General features: G+C 49.1%; 1 protein-coding gene across 1 annotated transcript in view; it reads left to right on the top strand.

The window, feature by feature from the left end:
• ZFAT (zinc finger and AT-hook domain containing) overlaps positions 1-13,354 on the top strand; it is a 187,258-nt gene that overhangs the window by 129,615 nt on the left and 44,289 nt on the right. The window contains exon 13 of the mRNA XM_060127706.1: positions 9,678-9,816. Coding sequence (XP_059983689.1) covers positions 9,678-9,816 — 139 coding nt within the window. The remainder of the gene's footprint in view (positions 1-9,677; positions 9,817-13,354) is intronic.

Here is a 13,354-nt window from a genome sequence, read left to right as displayed (position 1 = left end):
GCATCCTCACCTGGGAAGTGGGAATTGAGGTTTCTTCTCAAGGTGGTCGTGAGGCCTGCGGTAGGGACTCAGGGTTCACGGTCATTGTCACCAGTGCACTCTGGCTCCCCTCCTTGATCTGGCCTTCCCCCTGTGCTCCACATGTAAACATGGACATCCTCAAATCCCACATGCAAGTACGCAGGCCAGAAGGAATGCCCCTCCCCTCCCCTTCCCTTTCTCTCTTTCTTTTTTTCTTTTTCTTTTTAATAAGGCAGTTTGCCCTGAGTTTCTGTGTCTAAACTGTCAATGATAATAATCTGATAGCGTCTCCACGCAGGCTGCTCTCTTTACGTTACCGCTACTCCTTGTGCTAAAATGAGGAAACATGCCTGGAGTTGCACAGCTGTGAAGCTCTAGATCCCCGCCTGAGCCCAGGTCTCTTTGCCCCCCCAAAACCCCTGCCACTCAAAGTTTGTGTGAAATATTCTGGACCACAGAGCTCTCCATGCCCAACGGTGGGGAAGCATCTGTTCTGATTGTTTCTTTCCAGAAATAAAATCCAGGTAAGACAGTTAGAAAAAGCTGTCACACTTCATCCTGTCCTTTCCAGGCTCTGATGAGATGAAACTGCCTCGTAAGTCTCATACATAACTGAATTCAGTCTCTGAGGGAGGGGAGCCCTGAATTAACAGTGCTCGAGAACCCCGGGTCCTGCCCTGCCCCCAGCCCAGCTGCACGCTTCTCAGGGTGACTTGGTGCTAGCTTGCATTTGAGGGAATTGATGGCCACCTCAGACATTTATGAAAAAAAATTCCATCTTCCTGTCGGGTTTTCTCAGCTGCAGAAGCGCGGCTGTAAATCTTACCGGTGTTCTACAGCCCAGGCCCCAGGGAAGTGCTTGCATAATCCAGGACCGTCTCTCTCCACCGTGTAACTTGATTTAAGTTTGGCGATGCCAGTGTTATAGTTAATATTTCCTCCAGGCCTGTGACCAGGTCTCTCTTTAGAGAGACACCCCGACTGCAGTCTTCTTCTTGGACATTTTGGGTTATGAAGGGCGGATATGCTAGAACCCAGTTCTAGTATCAACGTGATTTTTGTCACACCGATGAAAGAAAATAAGGGTAAAGGTAGCTTTACATGTCAGGGTATAAGTGCCTTTGCCATTGTTGTTATTAACGTTACTAATGGCTGCCACTCATTGGGTGCTATGTCATTCAAGGCATTTGATCTAAGTTACCTGTAATCCTCAAAAACCTTGTGAGGAGAGGTTTTTTTTTTTTTTTTTTTTTACTTCTCTTGTTATGAAATAGAATGTACCTCCAGAATATTGCATATGCACGAGTATGTGGTGTGATGAATGATTATGACATGAACACTCATGTCCCACTGCCGAGAAATGGACCACTGCCAGTCCTCAGAGCCCTTTCATGGGGTCTTCCTGAGCCCACCCCCTTCCTCTATCCAGAGGTGACCTTTATCCTGACTTCGCTGAGAATTACTTTTTGGTTTCCTTTGTAGTTGTAGGTCTACCATCCATTTATACATCCCTACACAAACTAACTTAGCATTGCATGTTTTTGAACTTTATATTATCTGTATATCTATATGTGGGCATATATCTATATATATGGATTCATATATGGAATTTATTATATTCTTTTTTCTCAACTTGGCTTCTTTACTGAGCGTTATGTTGGTGAGACTGCATGTCTCCATCCTTCATCCATCCTCTGTGGCATCGTACTCCCCAGTGGGACACAGCACCTGTTGTGCAACCCTTGTGGGAGTGTTCATGTGCTCAGCTCATCCATTTAGTCGTAGGTGGACAGTGGGGCTGTTTCTGTTGTGTTGCCATTACAAGCTCTGCTGCTGTGCACTGTCTGTGTGCATGTCCTGGTGTGCTCGTCTACGAGATTCTCCGGGGTGAACACAACTGCAGAGGACTTGCAGGCCGTGGGCACCTCTTCAGCTTTACGAGGTGATACCCAACCATTTTCCACAAAGGTTGCACCAGGTTACACCAGCAGTAGAGGTGCATGGCCTGGAGCTTCTGTTGCTCCATGTCCCAGGGTGAATGTTCAGGGTGGCCAACCTCCTGGGCCTGCACGGGCCTCTCTGTGTGGCTTTATTTTCATTCTCACAGTGGTTAACGGAATTGAGCCCCTTTTCATATGTTTTTTGGCCATTTGTATTTATTTCTCGTTCCTTTTTTTAAAAAAAATATTGTTCAAATATTTTCTCATTTTTTCTATTGAGTGGTTTTGCTTTCTTATTTGTTTTCAGGAATTCTTTATATATCGGGGGTGTGGGTCATTTTTTTGGTTACATGTCGTGAATGCAGTCTCTCGTGCTGTGGCTTTTCTTTCCCCACACCCTATGTAATGTCTTTTACAGTTGTTAAATTTAATGTCGTTTGAAGAAACGTCCTATCCAGAGTTTTAGTTTTAGTTGTTGTTGGGAGGCTTACAGGAGTTAGTAACAGAAAGAGGAAGGTGGTTTGTCCTTTCTCCTTTAGCCACATGGGTGTAATAGGGAGCCCACCTGTGCGGGACTGGCCTGGCTGCCGAGGGAGCACAGGTGAGCCTCGCTGGGACAGACTCTGCTCTCCGGGTGCTGTAGCCTGGAGCGGGTCGGGGAGGGGGGTGCTGGACCTCCAGAGAACAGTTACGCCGCAGCAGGATTCATGCCGCCGGGTTTTCCTAGGTGCTGAGGGGCACGTGGGAAGGAAAAGTCACATCTTCCCAGGAGTTAGGGAAGGTTTCAGAGGCGAAGGTGCAGGGAGTAGCCTGTGAGCTAAGACTTTTGCAGAATGAATGATAGCTTGTCCGGTGAACGTTTCCAGACAAAGCATAGACATGTTTAGTGACTTGGGGATAAAGAAAAAGTTGAACTCATCCAGTTGGGCTGAAATCTGTGAAGCACAATAGTGTTGTTTCCTTTCAAAGCAAAGAGGCGCATTGTTTTAAGTGGGGGGAGGGTGGGTATATTCGCTGGTATAATCCGGTGATTCATGCTTTGGGGATCCAGGACTGGAGGCTTTGCTTCGAATGAATGGATCAGTGCTGAATCTAACTGGACCAGCCTGCTCCTTCGGATGATGGACTGATCTGCACTGTCATGACATGTTTCTCTGAGACAGCCACATCCCCTTCTTGTCTTGGCTCGTGCAGTATTAGAATCAATCGGTTCTTTCTCGAGGTTACTGAGAAAAAGAGAGATGGAGCCTGATGCAAGGAACTCAAGTAGAAGGGGGCGCCCCATCAGAGGGCAGGGATGAATGCCTCATACAGCAGTCTGGAGGCCCGCCGAGGGACAGGGGCAGCTCACCTGGGCCCCAGAAGTTGTCCTGGAGGTTTTAGCCAGGTAGAGGAGGGCAGGTGGGGGTGTTGCTGAGAAAAAGGAGCAGCCTGACAGCGTGAGGAGAAGCAGAGGAGAGACATGGAGGAGGCCCTGGGCGGTACCTGGCCCGGAGCCTGGCTCACCTTGCGAGAGAGGCGTGGCAGGTGAGGCCATCTGGGGCTCTGTACACACGTCAACACCAAGGTCTCCCTCTGGTGCGGAGCTGCCACTTTCTAATAGCCTGGCTTCTACCAAGCAGCGTCTAAATTGTCTCGTACCAACCAGCCCACTTAATTTAGGTTGTAACGATTATATAATCTTTTCCAGCATTTTGGATCCAAATTCACCTGAATACCAGTTAGACTTGTGGTTTATCTCCTTCTTTATCTCTGTCTCTCCATTGACCGGGTTGTTAAACTAAGGCTATGAAATCATGACTCGTGGCCGTAAGTTTTACCCACAGGTCGTCTGGAACCTTCTCCCTTGCCATTATGATTCCCCATCCTCTTCAGAGAGCATCAGGCCCATCACAGAGGGAGAGGCTCACATTCTGGTCTCTGAGCCCGTGGATGTAGTTATAGGACCGTGATGCTGCATGTGGTTCCACACAGTGGCCCGCAGGGTCCTGCCCCGTGAGAGCCTTCCTGCTTGCTGTGGACGGAAGCCAGCAGGGCGCCCTCTCCTTCTACCAGAAAGCCATCCTGTGCTCTGTGATTGGTTACCGATGTCACGACCTTGGACATCACCTCCTCACCAGCTTCTCATCTGTTTTAAACATTCCTCTGAGTCCGTCTCTTGACGCCCATGGGAGATTGCATTAGCCTGTCTCGTGTAGTTCGATGTCTTCTCATCAGGTTTGTCAGAGCCCGATTTCACAGGTGAGATAGGACTTCCTGTCCTCTGCTGTTTTCTTTCTTTCTGTCTGAAGAACCAGAACAGCAAATCCTCAAATTGGGACAAAGTGTATTTTACTTGCTTTCTTGACGTAAGTCTGAGAACTTAGAGTTCCAGCCTCCACAAGTTCAATTGTACTTTTTCTTTCAACTCAAATGGTTGGTTGTCAGTGTACGTTTTGAGGAGGATCCTTTGATGCGCCTTTTGAAAAAGGCATATCGTTTGCATTGTTGAAATGTCACTGACACCTGACCTCAAATCCAGCTTCTGCCCCTGCCTTCTCCCCATGACATGGCCTTTGTTCTTAGCATGTTCCTGAAACCAGCTCTTTTCAGTCCGGCCACAAGCCCACCTCCCCGATGGCCAGTCCCTGTGGTCACTTTTTAGGCCTTATCGGATTTCTTAGTGCACTTGACTCTGTCACCCCCTCCCTCCATGAAGGACATTCGTCTCCAGACACCCCTGATTCTTCTGCCTGCTGCCGTTCTTTCTTGTCCTTCCTCACGAGCTCCTCTCTTGCTGTTCCTGTGTTCCCGGGTGCTGTTCTAAGGCCGCTTGTCTTATCACTTTGCACACTCACCGACAATGTGTGTGTTCTGTCCTAGGGCACTCTCTGGCTGCCCGTGCTCACATCTGTACCTCTAGCCCAGAACTGTCCTCTGAACTTTAGACTCCAAACACCTTATATCTTCAAATGCTTTCTGGACCTGCCCTCCTAGATGTCCAGGGCTCTGCGTCCTCCCTCTTTCTCTCCGTATCTGTAGAACTTCCTCCACGGCTGCCCGGATACCTTCCTCCTGTGTCATCCGTGCTGGAAACTTGGGAGTCATCCTGAGGCTCTCTGTCTCTGTCTTCTCACACTGCATCTCCATCTTCAGGTCGGCTGATCTTTCCTCCTCCATCTCTCTTAAACTCCCTCTTCCTTTCCCATTTTTTTTTGTTCCACTCTCTCATTTTAGACCTCTAGATCTTTTGTCTACACCCTGTAGCAACTGGACAGTTGATTCCCTGCCTTCAGTCTTGTTCCTTTCCACCCTCTGTTAATTTCCAGAGTGAACACTGTGAAGTTGGCATGTCACCCCCTGCTCGATACCCACTGGAAACCCCATCTCCTAAAAACCTCATTTCCTGATTCAGTGCACGTCCCACTGTGACCTGGCTGTGTCTGCCCTCTTCTTGGCTTCCACCCATCCCTGCCTCGTCCCTGCCCCCCAGGAACGGCCAGCATTCCTCCCAGCTCACCGTGGCGGTCCTCATGTGTAGAAGTTGATGGTGAGATGTGGGCTTGCCTTATATCTAGAAAATCCCAGCAAACCAAACCATGCCCCTCCCAGGGAAGATAGATGTTCAGGAAATGACAGACGGGGAGTCACATCATCTCTTCATTGCTGGCTGGTCTTGGGCCCCAAATCCAGTGCAGACCAAGTGGTCAGGCTGGGAGACTGAAACTTTGGGCAAATTCCTTAACCCTTTTACATGTCAGTTTCTTATCTGTAAAATGGAGATAACAATTGTACCTACCACATGAGGAGGTTGTGAGATTTCCAGGAACTAATCCATGCAGAACTTAGAACTCTCTGGCATATGATAGCTATCAGTGAAGGTGAGCTAAAATAGTTATTATGTTAGGTCACGTTACTTAACAAATCTAGTGCAACACTGCGTTGTAGGCATGACAGCGGGTTTCTGCCTTGTTTTCGATCCACTTTCTTTTTGAATGTTCTGTCTCACATGCACTACGGGACTATAGCCTGCATATATTTTCCTCATAACTCTTGGCTGGATTCTGGCCTGAGAGCTCTCGATAAATAACTTCCCTTTGAGATGTAGCGTCCTATGCTATCTGCAAGTAATTAGACTTAGGAAACAAGTTTTGTGATCTAGTTTGCCTAGATGACATTTAATCTTTGCAGTTGATATGTTAAGTCCCCACACTCTTGTGTATTCAGGGGATCACGAATCTCTCATTCATTTACTATGTCCCCAGGGTGAGAGAACAATGTCTGACTCATAGCAGGAGGTCAGTAAATACATGCTCCATAAGCAAAATCCCAAGATGTGCACTGTTAATAATGCAGTCAGACTCTATGCCTGGCATTGGGTGGGTACAGGGGCGTCATCCACGCTTTTCTTTGCCTATGTCTCCTGCGCTACAGCGACGGCCCCAGCAGAACTCCCTGCTGGAACGTGGCAGTGCCCCACAAGTTCAAACTTGTTTGGCGTGAAAGGCCCAGATGCGGCTCAGCTGCACCTTTTAAAGAGAGAGGGTCCTAAGAAGAAGCTTGGTGGGGATTGATTTCGTGTGAAAGGTGATGGCGGCTCTAAGCGAGTAGAAGAGAACGGGAAGGTTTATCCTCCTAAACCCCTGGAGCCATTCAGCAGTGCAAGGGGCCAGGGGTCTGACCTCCCTGCCTCTAACAAAGGCTGAGATCACAGACTGTCAGAGGCTGCAGAAGGCTGTTTTGTCACGGAGGGAGGCTTGGTCAATGTCAGTCTTTGAAAGTGTCCCTTTTAACTTTAAGAATTGAAGATTTTCATAGAGATCAGTGGGTTAGAAACTGATTTCTCATTTGGGCTCACCTCTATATTTTTTGGCCTGTCTGCTGACGTTTTGGCCATTCTTCTTTTCCTTAGCAGTTCTACCAAGGAGCAGGCGTGGGGAATTAAAGGAGTCGCAACTCTCATGAGGCAGTTTATCCGCTTTGCTAGAAGAAGAATGGAATTGGCTCTCAAGCCTGAAGTTAGGTTTGTAGGACCATTTCTCATTTTAATTGCCTCTTCCTGCCTCTGTGTTCACTGACTACCCAGCACCGGCAGGGGAGCGTTTTTTGGTGGTTCTTTTTGATTTCTATGCAAATGCTAATATTTGCAAAATAATTTAATAGAACTTGCTTTTATGGAGCTGAAAGCACTTAAGAAGGTTTTAGCTTTTATTTTAACTTTGCAGATAATCATATGTTGGCATTTTAGGTCTCTTATTCTCTGCTCAGTAGATAGGTGAGAAGCCTGGCTAATTTTTGCCTTCGTTCCAGGTCCTTTTGTTTAATAAGCCCTCATAGGCCAAACCACGGGTTTCTTCTCCATGAAGGACGGAAAGTGGCACGTGCAGTGTAGCACAAAGCATCCGGTGACCACGGTGTGGCCTTGACGGAGGGTGGGGTCCCTGGGGAAGGGTTCAGAGCAGGTTGGCTCACCAGAGAACACCCGCCCTCCCCCGCCCCCCCCCCCCCCAGTCTTGCTGTCTGAGAACTGCTCTCCTGGGAGTCACAGCATTTCCCTTACAGGCCAGGTCAGCACTTTCTCTGTGCTGGAGTGATAGATGAGAGGGGCGAGGGGAGGGCTCTGGACACGTGTCTGAGGAAGCCTGAGCAGACTCGGTAGTTGGTTGGGTGGGAAGAGAGAAGGAAAAGTCTAGGGTGACGACCAGGTTTCTGTCTTTGCATGAATAGCTGATTCTGCAGAAAGATCGTGAGTCTGAAATTGTGTGTGTTTATTTTGAGGTGCTTCCAGAGCATCCCTGTAGAGATACCTGGAAGACAGTTGAAAATTCCTATCTGTGGTTTGGGAGCCATCACAACTGGATATATCAGCATGTAAAAGCGACCATTGGGACCACAGTGGAAGAACAAAACAGACCCCAGGGCAGAACCTTAGAGAAAGTCAGCATTTCACCTCAGGCCTGGGAAGCAGATCTAGTAAAATAAGCCGAGAAAGTTCAGAGCGAGAAAGAGAACCTGGTGATACAGTGCTGTCACCATGTAACGCGTCACGGTGGGAGGTGGCAGCCAGTGGAAGGAGGTGGGGAAGGAGGGGGGCGAGGTCTGCAGAGGGAGCCCGGGCTGTACCCGCAGGAGTGGTTTGCCTGGGAGATCTGGGGGGCCTGAGAGAGGAAGGGGATGGTATGGAGGCGGCAGGCAGGACCGCGCTTCGAGAGCGTGGGGTGGGAGGTGGCCTGCAAGCAGGGAGTAGAGCGATTTAAACAGGGCCCAGGTAGATGGCTTTTCTTGTCATTTTCTTCCCTTCCTCCATCTCTTTCTTTCTCTCAATGGGGAGACTTCAGCACATCTGTAGGCTTGAAGAACCATGGAAAGAGAGGGGCCGATTGGAGTGTCAAAGAGAGGACTTTTCCCGTAGTCGGTGCATCCCGCTTCAGAGATGCACGGTTCTGCTTTAGCTCTTCCAGGTGGCAGTGGAGGAATATTGATGACTTGGACAGTTGAGAAGGCGAGGTGGATTTGAGGTCTCACCAGACACAGTGGTGCATCAGCTCCCACAGACATAGTAAGGGTCGTGTAAAATTGCTAAAACAGTAAATGTAAAATCGTAAAAACAGTAGATGCTTTCTGTGGCATCTTAGATACCAATTTATGTTGGATCATTTAACTCTCACAGCAGCCTTACCAGGTAGTGGTATCATCCCCTTTGAATTGATAAGAGGCTCAAAGCTTAGAGGAGTTTCACTACTTGTCTGAAGTTCCACGGCTAGGCCGTGCTGGGGGTCAGTTGAATGTGCCGCATCTGAGTCCCCTGCTGTCCTGTGGGCCGCTCTGTGCTCTTCCGTTCCCGCTGGGCCAGGAAGCTGCTTGTGTCACCAGACAGGCCCTGAATGCAAAACTGGGATTTCCATAGCCCTGTGCTGTATAGCTGTGTAGCACATGGCTCAGAGGGACACTTGATTTTGTCCTGACCAGGAGTAAGGGCCTGGGAAGGACGAGGATCCGGTTGTCCATCCATCGCCTGGCCGGTGGATGGGTCTCAGTGGGCCTCCCAATAGACCTGAGCAGGTGCCTCTTCCCCTCACCACTCTCTGCATTCCCCGAAGCAGTTGCAAGTTGGCGGATAAGACTGCACGAACGACCCGTTGGTGCCCTGATCCTAAAAGAGCCTTGTCTTGCCCAGGTGGGGGTGTTGGAAATAGATTTTATCAGGCAGGTTTCCCTAAGGGGGGACAGTGATGTATATATGTGGTGCTTGCAGGTAAATGCTGTGGAGGAGTCCATTTAGTTAAAGAAGCAGGAGCATCAGGGAAGTAATGGTAAGGGGAGATGCTTGAATGGCATTCACTTAAAAAAAAAAAGAAAAGAAAAGTGATAGATTCCTGGGTTGCTTTTTGTTATTTTCTTCTTAAACAAGAACTATAAATCTGGGTGGACAGCAAAGAAAAGAAATCAGAGCAGCCTCATTTAGCAGAGACCCCTCTGACCCTGACGACCCCTGCCAGGTGACTTGGACGGTCCCTGCAGAGGCAGGACTCAGCTGCCCCAGGTTGGCTCTTTTCCTGGAGCATTTCCCAGCAGGCGGCTTGCCCCTCCCAGGCCTTCCAGGAAGCAGATGCTCCCAGGTGGGAGAGTTGTGGAGGAGGACTGCGGGGTGGGTGGGTGGGTGGGAGGGTGGTGGGGGAGCTGGAGCTCGATCGCACAGGGCTGGCCTGGCCCTAACCCTCCTCCTTGTCGCTGCAGCCTTTCCGCTGCGCCCATTGCCACTACTCATGCAACATCTCGGGCTCCCTGAAGCGGCACTACAACAGGAAACACCCCAACGAGGAGTACACCAACGTGGGCACCGGGGAGCTGGCGGCCGACGCACTCATCCAGCAAGGTAGGCGAGCAGGCCGCTCCTGTCCTGCCCGGCCGAGCCCCACGGGGTGGCGCTGCGTGCTCCTGCAGCGCCGCCCCGATCCCTGATCGGTCCTCAGCGTAACTGCTGTCCTCCGCCTCCTCCTTGCTGTTTATATCATGTTACTTATGCCAGGATTGGATTGCAGTGACCTTAATGGAACTCTTAAATGGACAAAGCGATAATTAACCCACAGATTTTACCACCCTTCCCATAGTGTTCATTTGTCAGTACAGTCGTCCCTCAGTATCTGCGGGGGATCAGCTCCGGGACCCTCACGGATACTGCAGTCCGTGGACGCTCGATCCCTCGTGTAAAATGGCAGAGAACAGTCAGCATTTGTATCTGCAGCCCCACGTTGGATGCGGAACCCGGGGGATGCGAAGGGCTGACTGTATTGCCTTCTGTCCTTGGTCCGTGCACACATTTCGCACAAATGAAAGTTCATGGCTTACTTAACAGTGATTAACATGCACATTTTGTTTTCCTTTGGTGCACTGTCTTCCTACTTTAACCTCTGAGGGCTTTTCGCGATACAGTATCAAGTATTATTTAACTATGCTCCTGTTGTTATAGGGTTTCCAGATTTTTCTCTTATTGCAGTTGTAAATAATGCTGTACTGATCGCATTTATAGGTGGGATTCTTTAGATAATCCAAAGATGTTTATTGAGTGCCCAGATTACTTATGCATCTTGAAAAGGAAAAACTATTTAGAACATTTAAACTAAAGAGAATGGATGAAAGCCTCTAATGTCATTGAAAAGTTTGGCGGGGTTTTGCTTCTTTTTTTAATAAATAATCGCATTCCCACTTGAGAGGGTTTAGCTCACTTGCTGTTGCCACACAGAGAAATGCTGTTGTATTTATATCTGCGCTTCGGTAATTCAGCTGAAGAATGATTGCTGCGTGCCATGCGTCAGTTGCTACTCTTTCCTGAATCCTGTGACTCTTTGAAGCTGAAGACCATTTTAGAAACCTGCCCCCGTAAACAAAGCTGTGGGATTGTAAACTCGGCTGCAGCCGGGGCCGCTCCTAGTTTTCCGATGCAGCGTGAAGCTCCACTTGCTGTAATCGCCATGAAAGGCATCTTAATGTAAAACAAATGAATTGACGGTATCCTTCAGCACTTTCGGTGACAGGGCTGATGTACAGAAATGGATGAGCGGCAGAAAAAACTCGGGATAATTTTAAGCCATCCATCTGGGGTAACGGGACCGTGGGCCTGGCATTGGCTTGAATGGCAGTTTCACGGAGCTGGAGGGCAGGAAGGTGCGGTGCCATTTGGGCAAGTCACCCTCCTCTCCACCTGAGGCCCTGCACCTCAGGTGGAGTTCACAGCAGCCATCCCTTGTGATCTCGGGGAGAGTGAAACGAGAACACTTGAGTGTCTGGCACTCAATACATTTTCATTCCTTTCTTTTGTTTTTATGTTTTGTTTTGTTTTGTTTTTCTGAAAATATGCCAGTCCTTCTAGAGCTGGTGCATCATTTTTTTTTTTTTACGGTACGCGGGCCTCTCACTGTTGTGGCCTCTCCCGTTGCGGAGCACAGGCTCCGGACGCGCAGGCTCAGCGGCCATGGCTCATGGGCCCAGCCGCTCCGCGGCATGTGGGATCTTCCCGGACCGGGGCACGAACCCGTGTCCCCTGCATCGGCAGGCGGACCCTCAACCACTGCGCCACCAGGGAAGCCCTGGTGCATCATTTTTGATGACTCCCCTGTCTAGGAATCACAGAGGAGAGGATAGATCGCCTTAGAGTCACAGTAAATAATTGGAGTAGCGGGCTAGCGATTCGTTTTAGCATCCTTCACACTCTTGGGTTGGATTGGCAGGAAATAGACGTTTACTGTGGCAGTTGGGACAGGCGTGGGGATCTGACTGATGACACTGTCATAGCTCCATGCTTCCAAACTTTCATCGTTGCCTTGCAGAAAATGTGCTGAGGTCAAGTTGCTTCATGCCCTAAGTTTTCACTTAACTTTCCAAGACTCTCTGTAATCAATTGGCATTCCCTGACAGGGTCTGGGTTTTATTTCTAATCTTTGCAGGGCTATTTTTGGCCTGTGTGTGTGTGTGTGTGTGTGTGTGTGTGTGTGTGTGTGTGTGTGTGTTTATTTAGTTTTCCTATGCCCCCCTTTAAGAGACATATTGTGGAAGGAAACAACTAAATGTCTCGGCTCATAGGAGACATTGTGCCATTGTGTGTTGGCGGGAAAACTGTCTCTGAAAGCAGAGAGCCAGTTGACTGTGAGTGCAGCTCAGAGATCTCAAGAGCACACAGCGCTCGCTGTGGAGAGTGAAGGAGACAGGGAGAAAGTGGAGCTGGATAAAATGACTGTCTTTGGAAATGGTGAGGTGTTTGGTACCACTGGAATTTTTCATTTCCTTTTGATTAATTCCATGTAATTCTCCCTATCCCCACTTGGTTTTATTTTCGTCTTCACATCACTCCTCAAAAGATATCTTTGTGGGACTTTATAATTTCTTGTTTTGAGATAGAGGAATATGTGTTAAAATGATGATGTGATAAAAAACCCACAAATAAAATGCAGTTTTATCAAAACGATGCTAGTCTCCTGAAACCAATGCAGGGACTCCTTGTCCATCAGCTGTGTTTAAATGGTGTCGCACTGTGACACAGGCAGAGCCATCAATTGCTGGGAAGGATTCTCCTGCCCCCATGCTCAGGGGTTTGGGGAGGGTGTCCGTGCACAGCACTGCAGGAGAGGCGGGAAGAAGGCCGAATAGGCTGAGGTTTCTGATGGAAGGCACATGGTGTTTTCCACAGAGTTTGGGTCATTTTCAGCGAGCTCTGGAATGGGGGCTGCTAGGGCATCCACTCGTGTTCTGTGAGTGTTTACCAGCTGGCTCTCCCGGGGCAGGGGGAAGGGAACCTGATTCGTAGCATTTGCCAATTTCTGTGCCATGCATATTTCCGCCAGGGCCAATTTTAAGCTTCCAGTGTGAGGTCGCTGAGCTGGGAAGAGATGGTTCCAGCGGCCCCAGCACACCTCTGGTCCTGGGGGCACAGGTGCCGCTTCCGGCCGCATGCCAGCTGGGCCCCATCAGGACGCAGCAGTCCCCTCGGGCTCCAGTGCTTTTTGGCAGTTAGACTTGTACTTAATGCTACTTAAGTGTTTTATTCCCTGCGTATGTTTTATGTACTTCTCATATTTTGAAAGCAGATCAGACAATCTCTTGTTTATTCTTCTCAGCCCATCACTTGTTCATTAATATGGATTCGAGGTGTTTTCCCACAAAATACACATTTTTCACATTGTATCGCTTCAGTGGGTCTGCCCCCTTTCCTCCTTTTAAAATGCCCCTGATGAAGCTAGCTCAGGAGCTGGTTCACTAAATCACAGGTTGTGAAAGGCATCCGATGCTTTGATGCTAAGTGTCACAAACTCTCAGCTCATTCCTGGAGCTCACGGTGGGCTAACGATGGGGCTTAGCGGGCTGGTCCTTTTCTGGTGACCTCAAGGCCCTCCTTCAAGTCGCCCCAGGCAGTTGGCACG

This window comes from Lagenorhynchus albirostris, chromosome 17, assembly GCF_949774975.1.
Source record: "Lagenorhynchus albirostris chromosome 17, mLagAlb1.1, whole genome shotgun sequence".
Taxonomy (NCBI): Eukaryota; Metazoa; Chordata; class Mammalia; order Artiodactyla; family Delphinidae; genus Lagenorhynchus; species Lagenorhynchus albirostris.
Note: the sequence above shows the minus strand (reverse complement) of the source record. Positions and strands in the feature narration are given on the sequence as shown.